This window comes from Sprattus sprattus (genome assembly GCF_963457725.1).
Source record: "Sprattus sprattus genome assembly, chromosome: 6".
NCBI classification, from domain to species: domain Eukaryota; kingdom Metazoa; phylum Chordata; class Actinopteri; order Clupeiformes; family Clupeidae; genus Sprattus; species Sprattus sprattus.
In genome coordinates, this window is record NC_137925.1 from 27,532,447 (window position 1) to 27,550,549 (window position 18,103).

Sequence of the window (18,103 nt, forward strand, 5' to 3'; positions counted from 1 at the left end):
CGATAAACTGTTCTGATCACATTGGCACATGTATTAGGGCCTTATGATTGTGAATATGACTGCTACAAATACAAGCACATAACACACATATAAATCATGAAACAAGACAACAAGATGCCCAAATGCACATACTATGAAAATTCACACACTGCCTCTCAGTTCTGTGGTGATGTGAACCCACAGGATACAATCACAGGACAGATCACTGCTCTACATTCAGAAACCTCTGACACAACAAACCTAACTGCTTTGGTGATTGCAGCTCCAGCCCAGTTGGTGGCGGTGTGTATTCAGAGCTGCTGAAAGTTACGTTACGACAAACCGCTTTGTCGTCGTTCAGAATCAAGAAGTGATCCAACATGTTCTGAAGAAATCGTGATTTGTTCACGAAAGGTAAGAACATTTATTTTAAATCACATCAGATATCTGCGCTGTGTGCCTTTGAGCAAGCAAGCAGGCTAAAGATTGAGGCTATAGACCTATATCTTCGGATAGCGTTACTATCCTGTAACTGAGAGCTGCATACTAGCTAACAGTAAACATACAATTCAAGTTAAGGTTACTGATCAGGGGCTACAATCAGCGACATGCTTCTACCACGACTTGACATCGTCCCTGTCTACAACTCTAGGGTAACCGCATAATGCTCAAGTTAAGCTACGTTTTTTTTTCTATTTAGTGCCGTTTTTCACGTAGCATTGGCGAAGTAGCTGGTTAGCTGGGTAACGATACATAATGTTAAGATTTAGTACGGCGCATTAAGTTATCATCAACAGTTTACCAATGCATGTTAAGTTGCTCTTGTTTTACTTGTTGGGATAGTTTGCAAAGCTACCGTGAAGAGTGACTTGGCTCGCAACGTTAGCTATCTACTGTACTAGCCTAGAGCCTGTTAGTTAGCTATAAATTCACATCGTCAAATTTGTAGTAGTTGTTATTTCAACCTCAATTTGTTCAGGAACTTTTTCTGGATGTCTTCGGGATTTTGAGAACACTTCCTCTTCAAAACATCATGTCAGTTCAGGCGCTCAAGAATGCAATTTCCACATAGCTCTTCTTTAATTTTTACAAACGTCAGGTTACAAGCGAAGTGAAGCGAAGTTCAGATGACGTTAAATGAATGCTTAGGGAGTGAATTACAACCTACCTTAACTGTGGACATATTAACGCACAGATCCCTAACGCAAGGTAAGGCATTACGACATGTCTCAGAACCATCCATATAGAAGTTCCCGGACGGGATACAGATGTCCAGACGACTTCTATGAAGATTCCGGTTCACAGTACACTGGACAAAGGGATGTTTACCAAACACCTCGAGATTTTTCTCCCGCCCCAAGTTACCCACCTTCCAGCAGCCATGCTCCAGACCCCCATCCATCCATGAGACCTGATGTCATAAACATCCTTGACAGCTGTGGGCTGGAGCCCAGTGATCTCTCTCTTCTTGCTGAACTTCCAGAGGACCTCATCACTGTTGATACCCTACCCCATCTGCTGAAGAAGATCAGGGACAGTAAGGAGCAGAGGCTTGCACCTCCTGCCTCTACCTCTCATTTCACCACCAGTGCTCCAGCGCCAGCCTACGAGAGGAAGAGACTTTCTCATCCCGCAGAGTACCGGTCAGATCGTTCATCTCATCCCACTCCTGCCAGCTCACATGACTTTGGAGAGACTCGGCAAGATCACAACATTGACCAGAGGCATACCACCACTTCTCCTCACCATCCTCGGCAAAGGGGCGCTCCCAGCTATGCGGTAGAGTATGGTCAGCCCAGACATGAGGATTTGCATTATGATGACCATGCTCCAGTCTACAGCTCAGAACCACGACAGAGCCACATTTCATCGTCCTCCCGGCGAGATGTTGACTACCGCAACAAACCAGTGATTGATAATCGTGAGCCACCGCATATCACAAAGAAGGACACACCCCACACATTGCCGTTGAGGAAGGAGGCGTCTGATTTCCATGGCAAAACTCCACCGTTTTTCCCATATGCCTGCCAACTCTGCAACATTGTTGTACTTTCTAACAAGGTAAGTAGTGTCACTTTCATTCGTGCTCTCCCTCTCTCCGTGATCTTCGTTGTGTTTATCCGTTCCCGTGGATGGCCTTAGGAGAAGCAGGTAGCATAGAAGAGCTGGCATGTTTCAACCTGGTGTCTTTATATATGTCCAGACGTTTTATAATGGGAAGTGTTAACATTGCATGTAAGTGGCTAAAAGTGTTTGTATTTTTTTTATAAAGGACTGGAATCAACACGTAAATTCTGGTCATCATGCTGACAGTCAGCTCAAACTTTTGCAGAGGTTGGTTTGTATATTTAACCTAATTTAAATTGTGTCAGAGACCACCAAGACATTTCACGGTGAGAGAAATGGCAACATTAAGGCTCAATGACTTGTTTTTATGCATTCACAAAGGTATCCAGCATGGGACTGCCACATCAATTCAGTCAGAAGGTAGGACGTTGCTTATTATGCAGATGTTTTTGGTAATAGTTTGTTTATAATGTTGTCTAATTCTGAGCATTTTGAAGGGGTGATGACCATCCTCCGGAGAGACCCGCTGCCTCTGATCATGCGAGACCGGCAAAACCACAGAAGAGATCTAGCCAGCCCATGGGTAAAAGTGCTTGGCCTTAAATTAGACTTTTCTTCTGCTGTGTCAGGCAGCTAACAGGAGATGGCGCTCTTGGCTGCAACACCTAAGTTGTGGAACTACCAGATGCCCCAGTACACAGCTCCTTCAACTGTCTTTCTCTGAGTGTAGGATAACTTACCTTAAATGCTGTAATCATTCCTACCCACATTAAGTCCCCATTTCACCATGGCTGCCTACAGACGTATATGTTGGATGTGCACCATTAAGTGCCCATGAATGTAGCAGAAAGAGTCCTTTGAGATTGAATGCATCATCATTATTCCGTGTTAATATCTGATCTCTTGTGTTTTATTTCCCTGTAGAAGGACCCTCAAATAATAAAAAAAGACCCAACCTGAAAAAAGTTCCAGACAAACCTATGGTAAGTTTCAGAAATCCACCTCACTATGTACTTACACTTACTGTAATGGTAATACATGTCATAATATATTATTTCTCTTCTTAGAATGGCGGCAAAGTTATTTCTGTAAAATTCACTGCCAAAAGTATAGATGAGGACTATCTGAGGAGGCTCCTGGGACAGTTTGGGGCAATCATCAAAATTATATTCTTCCCATCACTGGTAAGCAGTGCTTGTTCTTCATCAACACCCATCACTGCTGAAACGTCGAATGCCACCAGTAATATGTCACTTGTTCTCACATTAAACAGTCTATAACACTGTCAGGCAGGGATCACACTGAAAAGAACGACGCGGCAAAGCGCAACGAAACATTTAAACCATAATAATACCATTTAGTTTAAACAAAGTTCTGTTTTGTTCCTAAAAGATATGAAGTACTAATTTTTCTACAACAGACCGTCCTCCTACCCCATAAAGAATCTTACTGCTTCGATATGTCAGAATGCCTGAAATGTTCCCGACATGTTAAACTGACATTGATGAGCTTTGTGTAACGCTCAGAAAGTTGAACCAAGTTCAAGTTCATATTCCAGGAAAAGTCATGACTTTCAGTAAATTCAATGAAAGTTTTGGAAGTCATATCATTTTTGCCGTGTCATACAGTATCCTCTTTTATTGAGCCATAGCTTAATTATTCTATTAGAAAAGGAAAGGCAAAGGTTGATGTTTTCATTCAATAATGATGAAGTATATGATGCCATGACAACAATAATGAAGTAAGCTTGGCAATGTTGTGGGCTTGTAGGTTGTGAAATGTCATGGAATTTCCATTAAGGGTCTGTGAAAAATCCTGGAAAAGTTTTCAGTGTGTTCAGTGTGAAAATGTCAGTGTTAATGGGTGTCAACTCTGCATAGCAAACAACAGAATGTGGTGCTTCTGCCGGTCCTGCCGCTGGTCATTGTGAGTCCCCGCCTAACTTGGTGGCAGAGTAAGAGCATCTCACGTCTCCAAAGGCATTAGAATGCCTGAGCAGTCAGCAGAATGATATAAGTGAGCACTGATAAGGTGACCAGTCTCACGGAACCATCTGCATTAGTATTTTATACAAATATATATATATATATTACATGGCGTTACATGAGCGGACACTGGGTTGGGTCTGTGTGTTCTCTTTGGCCTTGTGGGTTTGAAAGTAGAATCAACAGTAGACGGTGGTTGGGTTGTGCTTAGCCAAGGTTGTATGTAAGACAAAACAGTTTTCCTGTTGTTTATAATGATTGCCTGCAACCGTGAAAGACCAACTGGACCCTGATTTTTCCGTGTGGATTTCCTCAACGTAGGCATTTGTGGAAATGGGCTCTAAGGATCAAGCTGGAGACATTGTGAAATACTTCACTTCAAATCCATTGGAAGTGGAGCGGAGCCAGGTTGTCTTCTCTGTATCTGACGCGTTTAAGTTCCTTAAGGTAATATCATTTTTTTAACTTGTTTTATTTTTCAATCAATATCCTGTTTTGTCAAGTAAGCAGTTGAATGAATGTCCATCATGCGTTCATTTTAGAGTTCCAAGGTGGTGTGTTTATCGCCTTTGCCCTCTGGAGGTGGACTTACCAAGGAGCTTAATGCTGCCGCAAAAGTATTCGGCCCCTTGAAGAACACACTGCTTTTGCCGTCTCGGGTAATAAATACATCACTAGCAGTGTATTATTACCCACTAACAGCATCAGATGGCATATTTCCTCTAGTGGATAAAACACTCACTGATATACCAATTCCTCCGTAGGCTTATGTAGAGATGGTCAATGAAGCCGATGCAGAAGCTCTGGTGAATCATTATGCTTCCAACCCATTGGAGCTGAGAGGAAATAGTGTTCATGTGGACTTCTCCTCCGAGTACGAGTCACTAGAGTAAGTATATGTGCCATTTCGGCTTCGTCACCGTTGACACCATAAAGATTTTTTCACAAAATGTCTTGACTGTACACACATGATAACACATCTCAAGATAACTAAAACACACAAGTCACTCACATTTGAATTGATAAGTGATTAAAAATAATGACTGCAGCTGTGTTTGGAAAGTCCACTCATTCTAGAATCCACTATGTAATGATTGTGTAGTGCTGTTCGAATTCTCAATTGGAAATTTGATTTCATTATGGTAGTGCACTATACAATTCAAGTTATAAAATTGTGCCGCAAATTATAGTGTACAAATGACAACAACAGAGCCGATCCTTCTCCATTATACCACAATTCTGTGTAAGGTGAATTAACTGATGAAGACCATACATTCTTTAGTTAACATGTTACTCACCAATAATGCCTGAAACTTTTAAATTTAGCAATGTCTGAGAACATTAAGATTAGAAAACAATCTGAATGAGTGATGAAACGAAACCACAGAAAATATCGACTGCATTTAAGCTAAATATCATGATTTGTTGCCCTGTAACGGATTTTTTGCATTTGATTCTTCTTACGTAAGGTAGGCAGTTTCATTGCCTTGTCAGCGTTACTATGTTGTTTAGTACCTGACATGGTTACTAAACAACACGTGTCCATAATCTCCCTTTTGCTTCAACGTCCGATTTCCTACATAGTTAACTTCGATATATTGTGAGTAACTGAGTGGAGGTTCTGAATGCAGCTTATGTCTTCTACAGAAATGTTTTACCTGACGAAAGTCGAATATGCAGTTCCCCTGAAAGGCACGCTATGAGAGGTCCAAGCCCTAAGAGAAGTCCTAAATCCAGAGGCCGATCTGGAAGTCCTAAATCCAGAGGCCGATCTGGAAGTCCTAAATCCAGAGGCCAATCTCGAAGTCCCAGCCCTAAGAAAAGTCCTAAATCCAGTGGCCGATCTCGAAGTCCTAGATCCAGAGGCCGATCTCGAAGTCCTAAATCCAGAGGCCGATCTCGAAGTCCCAGCCCTAAGAAAAGTCCTAAATCCAGTGGCCGATCTCGAAGCCCTAGATCCAGAGGCCGATCTCAACGTCCCAGAAGGAAGTCAGGACACCGAAAAGACTCAAAAGAGTGTTCTTCACAACGCCGAAGCAGCTCAGGCCCAAGAGAGGAGAAACCCAAAGGGAAGTCTCATGGTTCTCCCCCTGAGCCAGTTCCTCAGAAGGTCTCTGAGGAGAGCGTGAGTGCCGACGCGGAGATAAAAAGTGAGGAAGAAAAGCGGTCTGTTGCCTCGGAAGCACACAATTCAGACAGTGACCTAGAAGGCCTGGCCGTGATCGCTGAGGATGATGAACTGGAGGACGTGGAAGTTCTCGATGTGGTGGATTCCGAGGGGGAGGAGGACAGCGAGCAGCTGGCCTCCAGCGAAACCGGACAAGATGGGGCACAAGATATGAAGGAGGCAGTAATCCAGGAGAAGGCAGCAGCTGAGGTTGTTCCTGAACGTGCAGAAGAGCAGATCACAGCCGAAGGCTTAACCAGAGCCAGTGATCCAGAAGTGTGTGAAGAGGCTATGGACAGTGGGGCGGTAGTGGCCAGTGATCCAGAGGTGTGTGAAGAGGCTATGGACAGTGGGGCGGTAGTGGCCGGCAGTACTGAGCAGGAGCACGAGACACAAGACGCTGCTGAGGTATCCGGAGAAATAGAGACGGATCCAGAATTCCCCTCTCAATCTAAAAAAGAAGTAGTAGAGAAGACCTTGGCAGGAGGTCAGGAGACTGGAGACACAGGGGAGGACAATCCTGGAAAGACAACTTCGGATGTTGAAGATGTAGCCAGAGACGTGGAGGAGGCATCACAAGACGTAAAAGATGGGTTGCAAGAGATGGAGGAGGAGGCATCACAAGACGTAAAAGACGGGGTGCAAGAGATGGAGAAGGAGGAGGCAGATGAGGAGGTAGCCATTTTTTTTTCAGCGTGGTTGCTTTCCGTTTATCTAGACTGGTTAATCATCCATTTAATTCTCTTCTACAGGAAGATTTTGAATTCCCGGAGAACTTGATTACTTTAGATGAGTTTCATGAGGATTCATCAGAGGAACAAGGTATTATATGAAATGTGCTTATAATCCACAGCAGATCATAATGCCAACATATACACATATTCACATGATGGGATTATGATATGTAGGTAATAATGTTTGTTTGATATTTATGGAAGCGTCTGTAGATTTATTTAACCTACAGTGGGGAAAATAAGTATTTGAACCCCTACCGATTTCGCAAGTTTGGCCAGTTGCAAAGAAATGTGTGATGTAGAATTGTATTGGTAGGTGTATTTTAACAGTGAGAAACAGAATATCAACAAAAAAATTCAGAAAACTGCATTTTATAACATTTATGAAGTATTTGAACCCCCAAGCAAGCAGCAAGAATTCTGGCTCACAATGACCAGGTATGTGCCCAAGAAGCACACAGATTAGTCCTCATTAGGTCTAACAAGGTACACCTGATCTCAACTGGTGACGTTTATAAAAGAAACCTGTCCAAAGAATCATACTTCACACCTTCAACCTCACCACCATGGGCAAGACCAAAGAGTTGTCCAAGGACGTCAGAGATAAGATTGTAGACCTGCACAAGGCTGGAATGGGCTACAAAACCATTGGCAAGCAGCTTGGTGAGAAGCAGACAACTATTGGTGCGATTATTCGTAAATGGAAGCTACACCAAACAAATGTTAATCGCTCTAGGTCTGGGGCTCCATGCAAGATATCCCCTTGTGCGGTATCAGTGATCATTCGAAAGGTGCAGAATAACCCCAGAACTACACAGGGGGAGCTTGAGAATGATCTCAAGGCAGCTGGGACCACAGTCACCAAGAAAACCATTGGCAACACACCACGCCATAATTTTTTGAAGTACTGCAGCAATCGCAAGGTCCCCCTGCTCAAGGAAGCGCATGTACAGGGCCATCTAAAGTTTGCCATTGCACACTTGAATGATTCTAAGGAGGATTGGGAGACAGAATGTGGTCAGATGATACAAAAATCAAGCTCTAAGGCATCAACTCGACTTGATGTGTTTGACAGGGGGGGGGATGCTGAATATGACCCCAAGAGTACATCATACTCACCATCAAGCATGGAGGTGGAAACATAATGCTTTGGGGCTGTTTCTCTGCCAAGGGTACAGGACGACTCCACCGCATCAAGGGGACTATGGATGGGTCCATGTTACGTGGAATATTGGGCTTGAACCTCATTCCCTCATTCCCTCCCATTGAAAACGCAACCTTAAAGATTTGGAGAGGATCTGCAAAGAGGAGTGGACCAAAATCCCTCCTGAGATGTGTGTAAACCTGGTGACTAACTACAAGAAACGTCTGACGTCTGTGCTTGCCAACAAGGGTTATTCCAAGTCATTTTTGCTAGGGGTTCAAATACTTATTTTTTGCATCAAATGCAAATAAAGTCATAAATGTTATAAAATGCATTTTTCTGGATTGTTTTGTTGATATTCTGTGTCTCACTGTTAATATACACCTACCATTACAATTATAGATCACACATTTCTTTGCAAGTGGCCAAACTTGTGAAATCGCCAGGGGTTCAAATACTTATTTTCCCCACTATAGGTGCAGCAAAGGCTGTGAATCTCTCTACTTGTCATTTTAATGTCAAAAGGTGATATTATTGAATATTGACATATGTATAGATCTGACCATTGAAAAACTATGTTTTAAACAGCACATAGACAGCCTAATTCATGTTTCTATTTCTCTTCTCTTGCAGAAGAAAAGAGCACAGAAAAAACGGTATGTCAGTCACTTAACGTTCTGTTTTTGTACTGCAACACTCAAATATTAAGCACTGGGCAGTATCTCCTGTGTCTTCTGCCACTGACAATAGAGTGCTGTTAGAGATTTAGCAAATATAATTTCATGATGTTCTGAAACCTGATCCTTTTAATTTATTTATTTTGATATACAGTATATGCCCTTAAACAATGCCTCAAACCTGTTCAAACCCTGTTGAGGGGTTCCATAACACAAAGAAACATGGTAAAAATGTCAAGGGAAGGATCCCTAACCACAATCAGTTTTAAAAAGTTTTTTATTTCAGGCCCCGTATCAGAGAGTCTTCTGCCTCAGGAATCTGCCCCAGACATACTACACCGATGAAGAGTTTTGGAAGATTGGGAAGAAGTATGGAAAGGTGGCACATTACTTCCTGATTCGAAATCGATGCGAGGTGAGCAGAATTCTTTTCTTTCGTCTCATGTTTTCACATTAGTTGAAATACTTCGCCCTCATGCACTACAAACACCTTTTTTTTATGCCTTAGACGGCATATCATTTGCACAAAAATGGTTAACCTGCTTTTGCAATTTGTGTAGGGTTTCATTGAAATGGAGAACAGTGAAGATGCAAGGAAAGCAGTGAGCGACTTGACACAAAGGAAGTTTGTTTTTCATGGTCACCCCTTGGAGATCGCACTCTCTTGGAAATACAAGAAACTAGTCAATGCGTGAGTCCTGCCTTTCAATCTCATAAAAGCAGCCATTTTAACTGAGTTAGAATCATGTTGATCATAATGTTTTTGTTTTTAAGTAGTTTTTTCATGTGAATTCCTGTCAAGGCCTTTAACTCACTTCACTGATTTTGACATCTAGATGGGTTCCAGAGCCTGAAAAGAATCATAACAACCAGAGCAGCAAAAGCAGAGAGGGCAAAGACCGGAGCCGGTCACGCTCAGCCTCCAAGGACAAGACCCAGTCGAGGCGGTCTCCTACAGAATCCAAGGACAAGACCCAGTCGAGGCGGTCTCCTACAGAATCCAAGGACAAGACCCAGTCGAAGCAGTCTCCGACAGAATCCAAGGACAAGACCCAGTCGAAGCAGTCTCCTACAGAATCCAAGGACAAGACCCAGTCGAAGCGGTCCCCTACAGACTCCAAGGACAAGACTCAGTCAAAGCGGTCTCCTACAGAATCCAAGGACAAGACACAGTCGAAGCGGTCTCCTACAGGATCCAAGGACAAGAAGTCTGATCAAAGCAAGCAACGCCGTGAGGATTCAGAAGGTTCGACAGAAAAGCCCAGGGACAAATCCAACAAGGAAAAGAGTCCGAACAAGGATTCCCCACAAAAGTCAGGAGAGGACAGTAAATTGACTGTCAAGAGAGAGGTACAAGTGTACTGTATAACAAAGCTTTTGTCTGTGTTAAATGTGGAACAGCACAGCATTCACGTATTATAACTGTAAATGTAATTCATTTCTTTAAGGAATCTGCAAGTTCAGACAAAGCTTGCACTGACAAACCAGACACCACAGCAGGACATACCATTGAGGCTGAGAAGGAGCCGAATGATGGTCTAGACCAGTACCAGCCAAACAATCCTGTCGGTATGGCAACCCAATGTGTTCCCTTATACATGATTATTATTACAGTACTACATTATGATTTAACCGTTTACAGTTAACGCTTTATGTCTCTCACTGTGAGAGGTGATGTGGGTGACCAAAAGAACTCTACTGAGGTGTGAAGTCATTTCTGACCACCAGGGCAGGAGTTTGTGAGACCTGTCGTGGGCTATTTCTGTAACCTGTGCAACCTTATCTACGCCACCGAAGAGGAGGCCAAAGATGAACACTGCAGTAGCCTGTCACACTTCCAGAAGTTAAAGGTGAAGACTTCACATGCTTTGTTTGATCACATTGTCTAAACCTTCTCAGTTTTTTCTGAGGATTGGCGCGCTCTACTTCCAAAATAAAGGCGATTTTGGGTGCGAGTGAAAAAGACTGTTAACTTAAAGTAGTAAAAACTGACGATGGCTTAAGCCGAAACGCGTCTGTGGATAAACGGGTCAAAAAAAATAAGCAATGAGACAAGATTAAGTGCGGTTTTTTTCTACTTTAATTGAACCTTATCAGTAACATGCTTAACAATGAGTTATAGATTGATAAAAAATAGGAAAAGTTTTCAGGAAAGTTGTCTAACGAGTTTTCCTAACGTTGACTTCCTCCTCATGTCATAGGAACATAGGGAACAGAAGAAGGCCTGAACAGTGGGTGAAGGAAGATTGTTTCTACAGATACCCGCATCTTTTTTTTCTTAAATACACATCTTCAAACTGCTTTGTAAAATTTGTTATACAGCAGGAAGATATTTCCCAAGAGCAAAGAAGGGCACATTATTTTATGGCAATCAAGTTTACCATGTCTCATAATATCTTACTTATTAAAAGGAGACGGCGGCTTTAAGTTATTTCAATTCATATTTGTCTGCGTGCTATTCATTATTTATATCATACACTTCTGATTATGGTCTGATTATGATTCAGATGTGTTTTAAAAGAAAAGTAAAAGTTGGATGAAAAACATTATCTTCGTCCTTCTCAATACATTCACTAGAGCTGTTTGTTCCATGGCAATGATCTGTTGAAATACTTAGCGACTAACTGAGATACCATTCAGAATGGAATTTTTTTGCCCGGGATTTCATAATTATATACTATAAAACATTTACTTAACAAAAATCAAGAGCTAGTTAATTTAATTAACCTATTTGATAGCCTAAAATATGATTAAAATATTAGTATAAATGTTAGCAACAGTTTTTCAGTAAGTGTGAACAGTGAAACTTAAAATGAATACAATTTCAGAAAAGGCCTGAGAGAGGCCAAAAACAAAAAAGTTTACATTTTCTGTTTTGAGTAATTGAGCAATATTGAGATGGAGCCCATCGTAACCACAAGTTCAGGATCGTTCAATCAAATTCTACATAAAAACACATCAAGGACCTACAGAATAAAATCAATGTCCACACTATCAACGGCATAAAGTCAAAGGAAAATCTATCAAGCACGAAACTGTACGATAACTGATGTAATAGAAGTTCATTACTGTTGTTTATTTCTATTAGCAAAAGGGAGGGAAAATATTCTCTTTTTTTAAGTTTGGCTCAATGTCAGAAAACACAGCCATCCGAGGGACATATATCCACTCCAAGGCAATATTTTGAAGTATAATAGTGTTAATGTTTTGTTTAGTTTTTTTTCACAGACAAGATGATTAATGTTAAGTTTTGTTAACTTTACAACTATTTAAATAGTATATTATATGTTTTCATGGAGTACAATATGAAAGACAATATCATTATTGTTATCAGAAATAACAATACAATGAATATATGATATCTATTTTGACAAACATAAACACTTGATGAAATGTATGTTTGAACTAGGAGAGCACAGTTTGCAGATTTCACCTGATAGCCTGACTCATTTCACTGAATACATCACCTACTTCATAACAAGTCATCAACATGACATCAGTTTCACGTAAGTGTATGCTGTGAGTGTGAAAAGATATGCAAAGAATCCATGTTGCTCACCCCACCCAGACTTAGACCCTGTCAGATGTGATGTCATCCTCATGCTCCTGGATGACACACAGTGGTAAATGATGGCATTGGCTGGAACGTTCAGGAACTGCCTGGAACTTCAAGAGTCAGGATATAAAGCTGGGAACGTTCAGGAACTGCCTGGAACTTCAAGAGGCAGGATATAAAACTGGGAGAGCTCACTGTGCTGAAGCAGAACAGACAAATCCAAGGCTACGCTAAGAGCAGTAACCACAGCAAGAACTACCAACTCTCAACTCTGAAAATGCTGAGCCTACATGGATTCCAGCCCTCACTCAGCCCCTATGTGGACTTCTACTGGCCCGTCCGCAGTCTCTGGCCACAGGTCCGGCATCTGGACATTCACAGAGATCTCATGCTGAGAAACATGGAGGATATGAAGAGCAGTTTGGAGCTCCTGCAGAATCTTGAATGTCACCTCTTCCAAGAGAATGACCAAATCCCAGCTTCAGGGGAGGTTCATCCACTTCCTTGCAATCTAGAGAAAAAGGGAGATGGTTTTGCTCTAACACTGGACACTAAAGACTTTTCTCCTGAAGATCCCTCAGTCAAGCAGGTGGGCAACAAGCTACAAGTGAGCGGCAAATCTGAGAAGAAGCATGATGATGGAAAAGGCTCCTACTTCTACAGGGTCCAGGCGTTCAGGAGGGAGTTTGATCTCCCAGACGGGGTGAATCCTGAGGCTGTGACCTGCAGTCTGTCTGATGGAATGCTTCACATTGAAGCCACAGGAAAACAGACACCTGCCATCTCAGAGAGGGTAGTGCCCATCAACTGCAAGACAGCAGAAACGACACAAGAGTCAGAGAAGATGGCGAAAGAGGACAACACCACAGACGCAGAAAAGATCCAACAGTGAACACAATGTTGTTGGAAATAGACTCTATATTCCTTCTTTATTATTAAAAAATATGTACTTTTTGAAAGTCATTAAGTTACTTATTGTGATTCTATGACACCAAATGTAATCATTGTTTTTTATATGTGAAAAAGATTATATTCCTTCTTGATTAAAAAAGCTGGACTCTTAAAATGTTATTCCATTTCTCATTTAGATTTCTTAAAGCGAGATGTAACAACTAATTTCAAATGTGAACAAAAGAAATGTGGAAAAGAAGACTATATTCCTTCAAGCTGGACTAAAAATGTTCTTCCATTTCTTATTGTAATTTCTAAAGGTGAGATGTAACAAATAGTTTTAACGTGAAGAATTCATGTTAATGATGTAGTTTTTTACAGAAAAATAAAATATCACTTTACGCAAGAGATTGAACCTGTTTTCAATGAAAAACCATCATGAATCTTTACTTTACTGTGCATCTGTTCATAGACAAAGAGTGTGAACAGCAAAACCTAAAATGAATACAATTTCAGAAAAACCACAAGGCCTGAGAGAGGACAAAAACAAAGACAGTTTACATTTTCTGTTTTGAGTAATTTAGCAATATTAAGACGGAGCACATCGTAACCACAAGTTCAGGATCATTCAATCAAATTCTACAGAGAAACACAACAAGGACTTACAGAATAAAATTGATGTCCATGTTATCAACAGCATAAATTCAAAGGAAAATCTTGCAAGCACAAAACTGTACGATAGCTGATGTAATAGAAGTTCATATTCATCCAAGGGACCGATATCCACTCCAAGGCTGTATTTTGATGTAAAATTATAGTTAATATGGGGTTTTTTGCACAGACAATATGTTTGATGTTAAGTTTTGTTAACTTTATTACTATTTAAAAAGCATATTATATGTTTTCATGGAGTACAATATGAAAGAAAATATCAGTTTTGTTATATAAAAAAAAACAATACAATTAACATATTGTAAAGGTAGCCAAAAAAAAATCACTTTTGTACATGGCTGTTTAGAAAATGAGATATTATGTATGGTTTGATATGTATGTATTATTCTCAGGTCATGTATGCAAATTTGTAATCAGCTGGTTTTAATGAACATGAGTTATGGGGAAAATATGACTCAATTAAGAGGACTTAAATGTAAATAATTCATGTGCAAGAGGATTTTTTTAAAGACTAAAAGTATATCGGTTAATGCAAGAGAATTTTTTATTCAATTAATTTCAATTTTATTTATATAACACCAAAACAATCAAATTGTCTCAAGACGCTTCACAGAGCCCAGGGCCTGAACCCTGAGAATGAACACGTTTGGACTGAACATCTCCCACAAAGCTTTGTCTAATCTGTTTTGCTGTGCCTGTGCACTTTACATGTTTCACCGTGGGAGAGTGGGAAACGTTCTATCGATTCTTTTGTATGTCTTGACATGTGAAGAAATTGACAATAAAGCTACTTTGACTTTGCTGCTACTGTTCCAGGGTCTAGGCATTCAGAGCAGAGTTTAATACTGGTTCAGCCTGAGGTTGCGAGGTGATCACGTGGGGCAATGTCATCATCAGATTAGAACGGGTTGCGTGAATCCGTGCACAATAACACCAGCCCGCGAACAGATTCAAATCTACTCACTTTGGACCCCGATTTGAACTGTTGCGGATACAGTGTGTTCGTTTGTACGATAGGGCTATCCGACAACGTTTCATTTTGGATACAGAGAAACTAGGCTTCGTGAGACAGGGCCTCAATCTACCAGGGCTGAATCCTGAGACTCAGACTAATACTGATTACTGAATCACCTCTTATTGCAAGTCCAAAGATACAAATCTATTTATTAAGTGTACATAATTATTGAGCAATGTTTTATTTTATAACCACATTAACTCTAATTATATTAAAGAAGTAATACACATAATATAACTGGTATTTAAGCTATGTTCCTTACATATAAGTCTCAAAGTAATGGATCGAGGGCCCAAAAAGAAAAAGTCGGCCTTCAAACAATGGCCAGCCCTGACATGCAACAAACAAAAAAAGATTGGTCTCCCCAAAAAACTGCTCTTCTGTTGCAAAAAAAGCACCGAATATTCCAATGATTCTCCCAAATAGGAAAAACTGGAGGATTTCCGTAAGGAGCCTGTGGCCAGTTCATAGTGTACATTCTCTCTAGGACGAGTGGGAACTATATGTGGTTTTAAGTGTCCTTCACATGACCATAAGCCATGAAAATGTATGTATAGATGATACCAAAACTTATTCAATTCCCCCAAAAACTATAAGTTAAAATTTAATAGAACCTTTTTGACTGGAGAAGAAATTTCCAACACAATTCCCACTTTAAAGTATGTTTATGTCATTGTGGTTCATGAACAACATAATCAATGAAGTTGTGGAAAAACAAAGATGGCTTGGCCTTCACAGAATGCAAGTTATGCACGTACGCACGCACACACACACAGTGTACTGAAGCAGGAACTTGTATGTAAAAAAAAAACATAATGAGAATTCAATACCTTCATGTGATATTAACTGTCATATCTCATCCTCAACGACACACTCTCACACACAGAAAGGGCAATTGGATCCCTGTCTGCCTTTTAAATGTTTCTCCCCTAAGAGTTTCACAAAAGGCACTGGTTAGATTTAGACTGAAAGAACAAAACGGTCTTTCCCAGCAGCATTATCACCTTAACAATTAATGAACAGGTTCATCTGACTCCACAGTCTCCACATCTGCCTCCATCCTACTCTTAAGAAGGCACTAGAGAATAATAAATCACACTTCCTGGTTTCTGTTTTCCCTAATCATTTCTGAACATCAGAACGCTCATAATAAATACTGTTATGGATGCAACGCCACTAATGTAGACAACAATGTTAAAGGACTGTATCAGGAGCCCACAAACAAAACAAAAAAGCTCCCAAATACTCACAAACACAAGTCTCACAAACTCACACACCAACCACACACACTGGTAAACCAGCCATAGGAGAGAGGAAATGAGCCACCACACACACATGAACACACAGTCCACCAGCAGCCAGAGCCATCGTAGAGGGGCCAGGAGAAGGAAGGGAAGCCTTGGAGAGTCTGCTGCATGAAACTGAAAGTAATTTGGAGACGTAAACAAAAAGTGTGCGTCACATGTTGCAAGTATTAAATGTACAGGGAAATAGACTAATACATTCTCACGACACAGCCTACAAGTGAAAAGTGCGGACACATTTGTGATGAGAAGGGGGGAGGGGGAGGGGGGATCACCTGGTCTACATGTTCAGGTTGAGAGGTTGAGTCTAACCAAGACTGAGGATCTTGAGGGATCTGGTCTGTTTTTTGTAGCCGCAACAAAGCTGTGCAGATGAAGGATATAAGGTTGTTATTCTTTGAAGTATTCAACAGAATAATATGAGTTTAACACATTTTACAACATATCTCCAATTGTACAGGATTGATTTAAATGTAGTGATATCTAAAATAAAGACAAAACAAAAGTCAGAGAGAGAGAGAGAGGAAGACACTCACAGAACACAGAAATGAACAGCAGCAGTAAAATGACTAGAAGAACGCCATAATAGTCCTGTGCTCCTGGCTGCACTCCTGCTGTTAAAGGTTGGCGTATGTTCTGGTAAAGGATTAACAATAATGAGGTTACTCACACACTTAATAGCTGGACAATCACCATTGTATAAAAAACAATTTCACAATAATCTACCTGTTTCATAAACAGTTGTTGATGCATTGGTGACCATTTTGGTGCGTTCGAGACAACTCGGAACTCCAACTCGACTTGAAATTTCGGTTACGACTCTGAAGTCGGTGTAGATTTAAATGGCCCGAGTTTGTAATGACTTGGAGTTTCAATCTTGATGTCCGAGTTGTCTGGGACGCAGCATAGGCTTACACTTCCAATGAGTTGACACGATAGCAATCTAATGTGACAAAAAATAAACTAGTCCGAAGGTTTATAGACTGGTCTTCGTTCATCGTACTACGCACCAGGGTATTTCCACTTTGTCGATATACTTCTACAATATTCTGGAGTCTGAAGTTTCTCACAATCTCTCTTGTATCTGGACAGGTTCTTCGACAGTCTGGGCAGTTAAATAATTGCCGATTCCTTAGCTGATGTATACACTGAAGACAGAAACTGTGGCCACAAGGATATTGGTGAGGTTCGGTTAAAAGATCCAAACATATATTACAAGTCAATTCCGACTCAATATCAGCCATAACCACGAAGTTGGTAAATGCAAATGCGAGAAGAGAGCTGTAACACGTAATCCAATCGAAAGCGAAACTAGGTGAATGAATCGGCCCATGTGGGTTTCTATCATGACTGCGCCTGAAATAGACGCAGGGGGTGGCTCCCATAGATATCTATAATAAAGGCTAGATATCCTGCCTGCGTTTCTGGCCGACGGAGTCGAATGTCCGCACATTTCGGCCATTTTGAGGACAGTATAGCTCACTCCCCCTTAACATTGTGTTGGTAGTGGTACTTTTTAAATAACCAGAACTTGCTCAATTTTCAACCGATTTTCAAACGGGTTGGTTTGTTATAAACGTAAGATATTTCTTATGTCACTACATACTTATGAAGAATTATAAACATGGGTTTTCATATGAAAATAACATTGACAGGTCTCTGACAGGTCTCGTTTCAAGGGAGTGTTCAATAGAGCAGGTTGCACAAAATTCTGGCATCTTCATGGGCAATAAAGTCAGCAATTTCCTGTCGAAATCATAATGTAAGATGTTTAACAAACCAACCCGATTGGAAATCATGTGCAACTTCAGTTTTATTATGTGCAACTTAAGTTATATTGAAAAGAAAGAACAATTACTCTCCAATTGATGTAAAATGACTGATACACAATAGCCGTGATACACAATTAAGC

General features: G+C 40.8%; 2 protein-coding genes and 1 long non-coding RNA gene across 3 annotated transcripts; 2 read left to right on the forward strand and 1 right to left on the reverse strand.

The window, feature by feature from the left end:
* Positions 1-330: 330 nt before the first annotated feature.
* On the forward strand, positions 331-11,194 carry matr3l1.1 (matrin 3-like 1.1). Its single transcript, XM_080841326.1, has 19 exons — positions 331-393; positions 1,175-2,040; positions 2,252-2,313; positions 2,428-2,466; positions 2,544-2,629; positions 2,971-3,029; positions 3,114-3,230; positions 4,353-4,478; positions 4,574-4,690; positions 4,796-4,920; positions 5,679-6,873; positions 6,951-7,020; positions 8,710-8,732; positions 9,040-9,168; positions 9,314-9,444; positions 9,590-10,103; positions 10,202-10,322; positions 10,482-10,603; positions 10,955-11,194. Exons 2-19 carry the CDS (start codon positions 1,204-1,206, stop codon positions 10,979-10,981), a joined length of 3,900 nt encoding a protein of 1,299 aa, XP_080697452.1. The 5' UTR covers positions 331-393; positions 1,175-1,203; the 3' UTR covers positions 10,982-11,194.
* Positions 11,195-12,586: 1,392 nt separating this feature from the next.
* Positions 12,587-13,201, forward strand: LOC308367188 (heat shock protein 30-like; the record flags this gene model as incomplete). Its single annotated transcript, XM_080841020.1, has 1 exon — positions 12,587-13,201. One exon carries the CDS (start codon positions 12,587-12,589, stop codon positions 13,199-13,201), a length of 615 nt encoding a protein of 204 aa, XP_080697146.1.
* A 2,645-nt stretch (positions 13,202-15,846) lies between these two features.
* LOC308366804 lies at positions 15,847-17,469 on the reverse strand. Its single transcript, XR_013968693.1, has 4 exons — positions 17,202-17,469; positions 16,728-16,827; positions 16,467-16,555; positions 15,847-16,308 (listed from the first exon to the last, which is right to left on the reverse strand). It is a non-coding gene; the product is annotated as an uncharacterized lncRNA (long non-coding RNA).
* Positions 17,470-18,103: the final 634 nt, after the last annotated feature.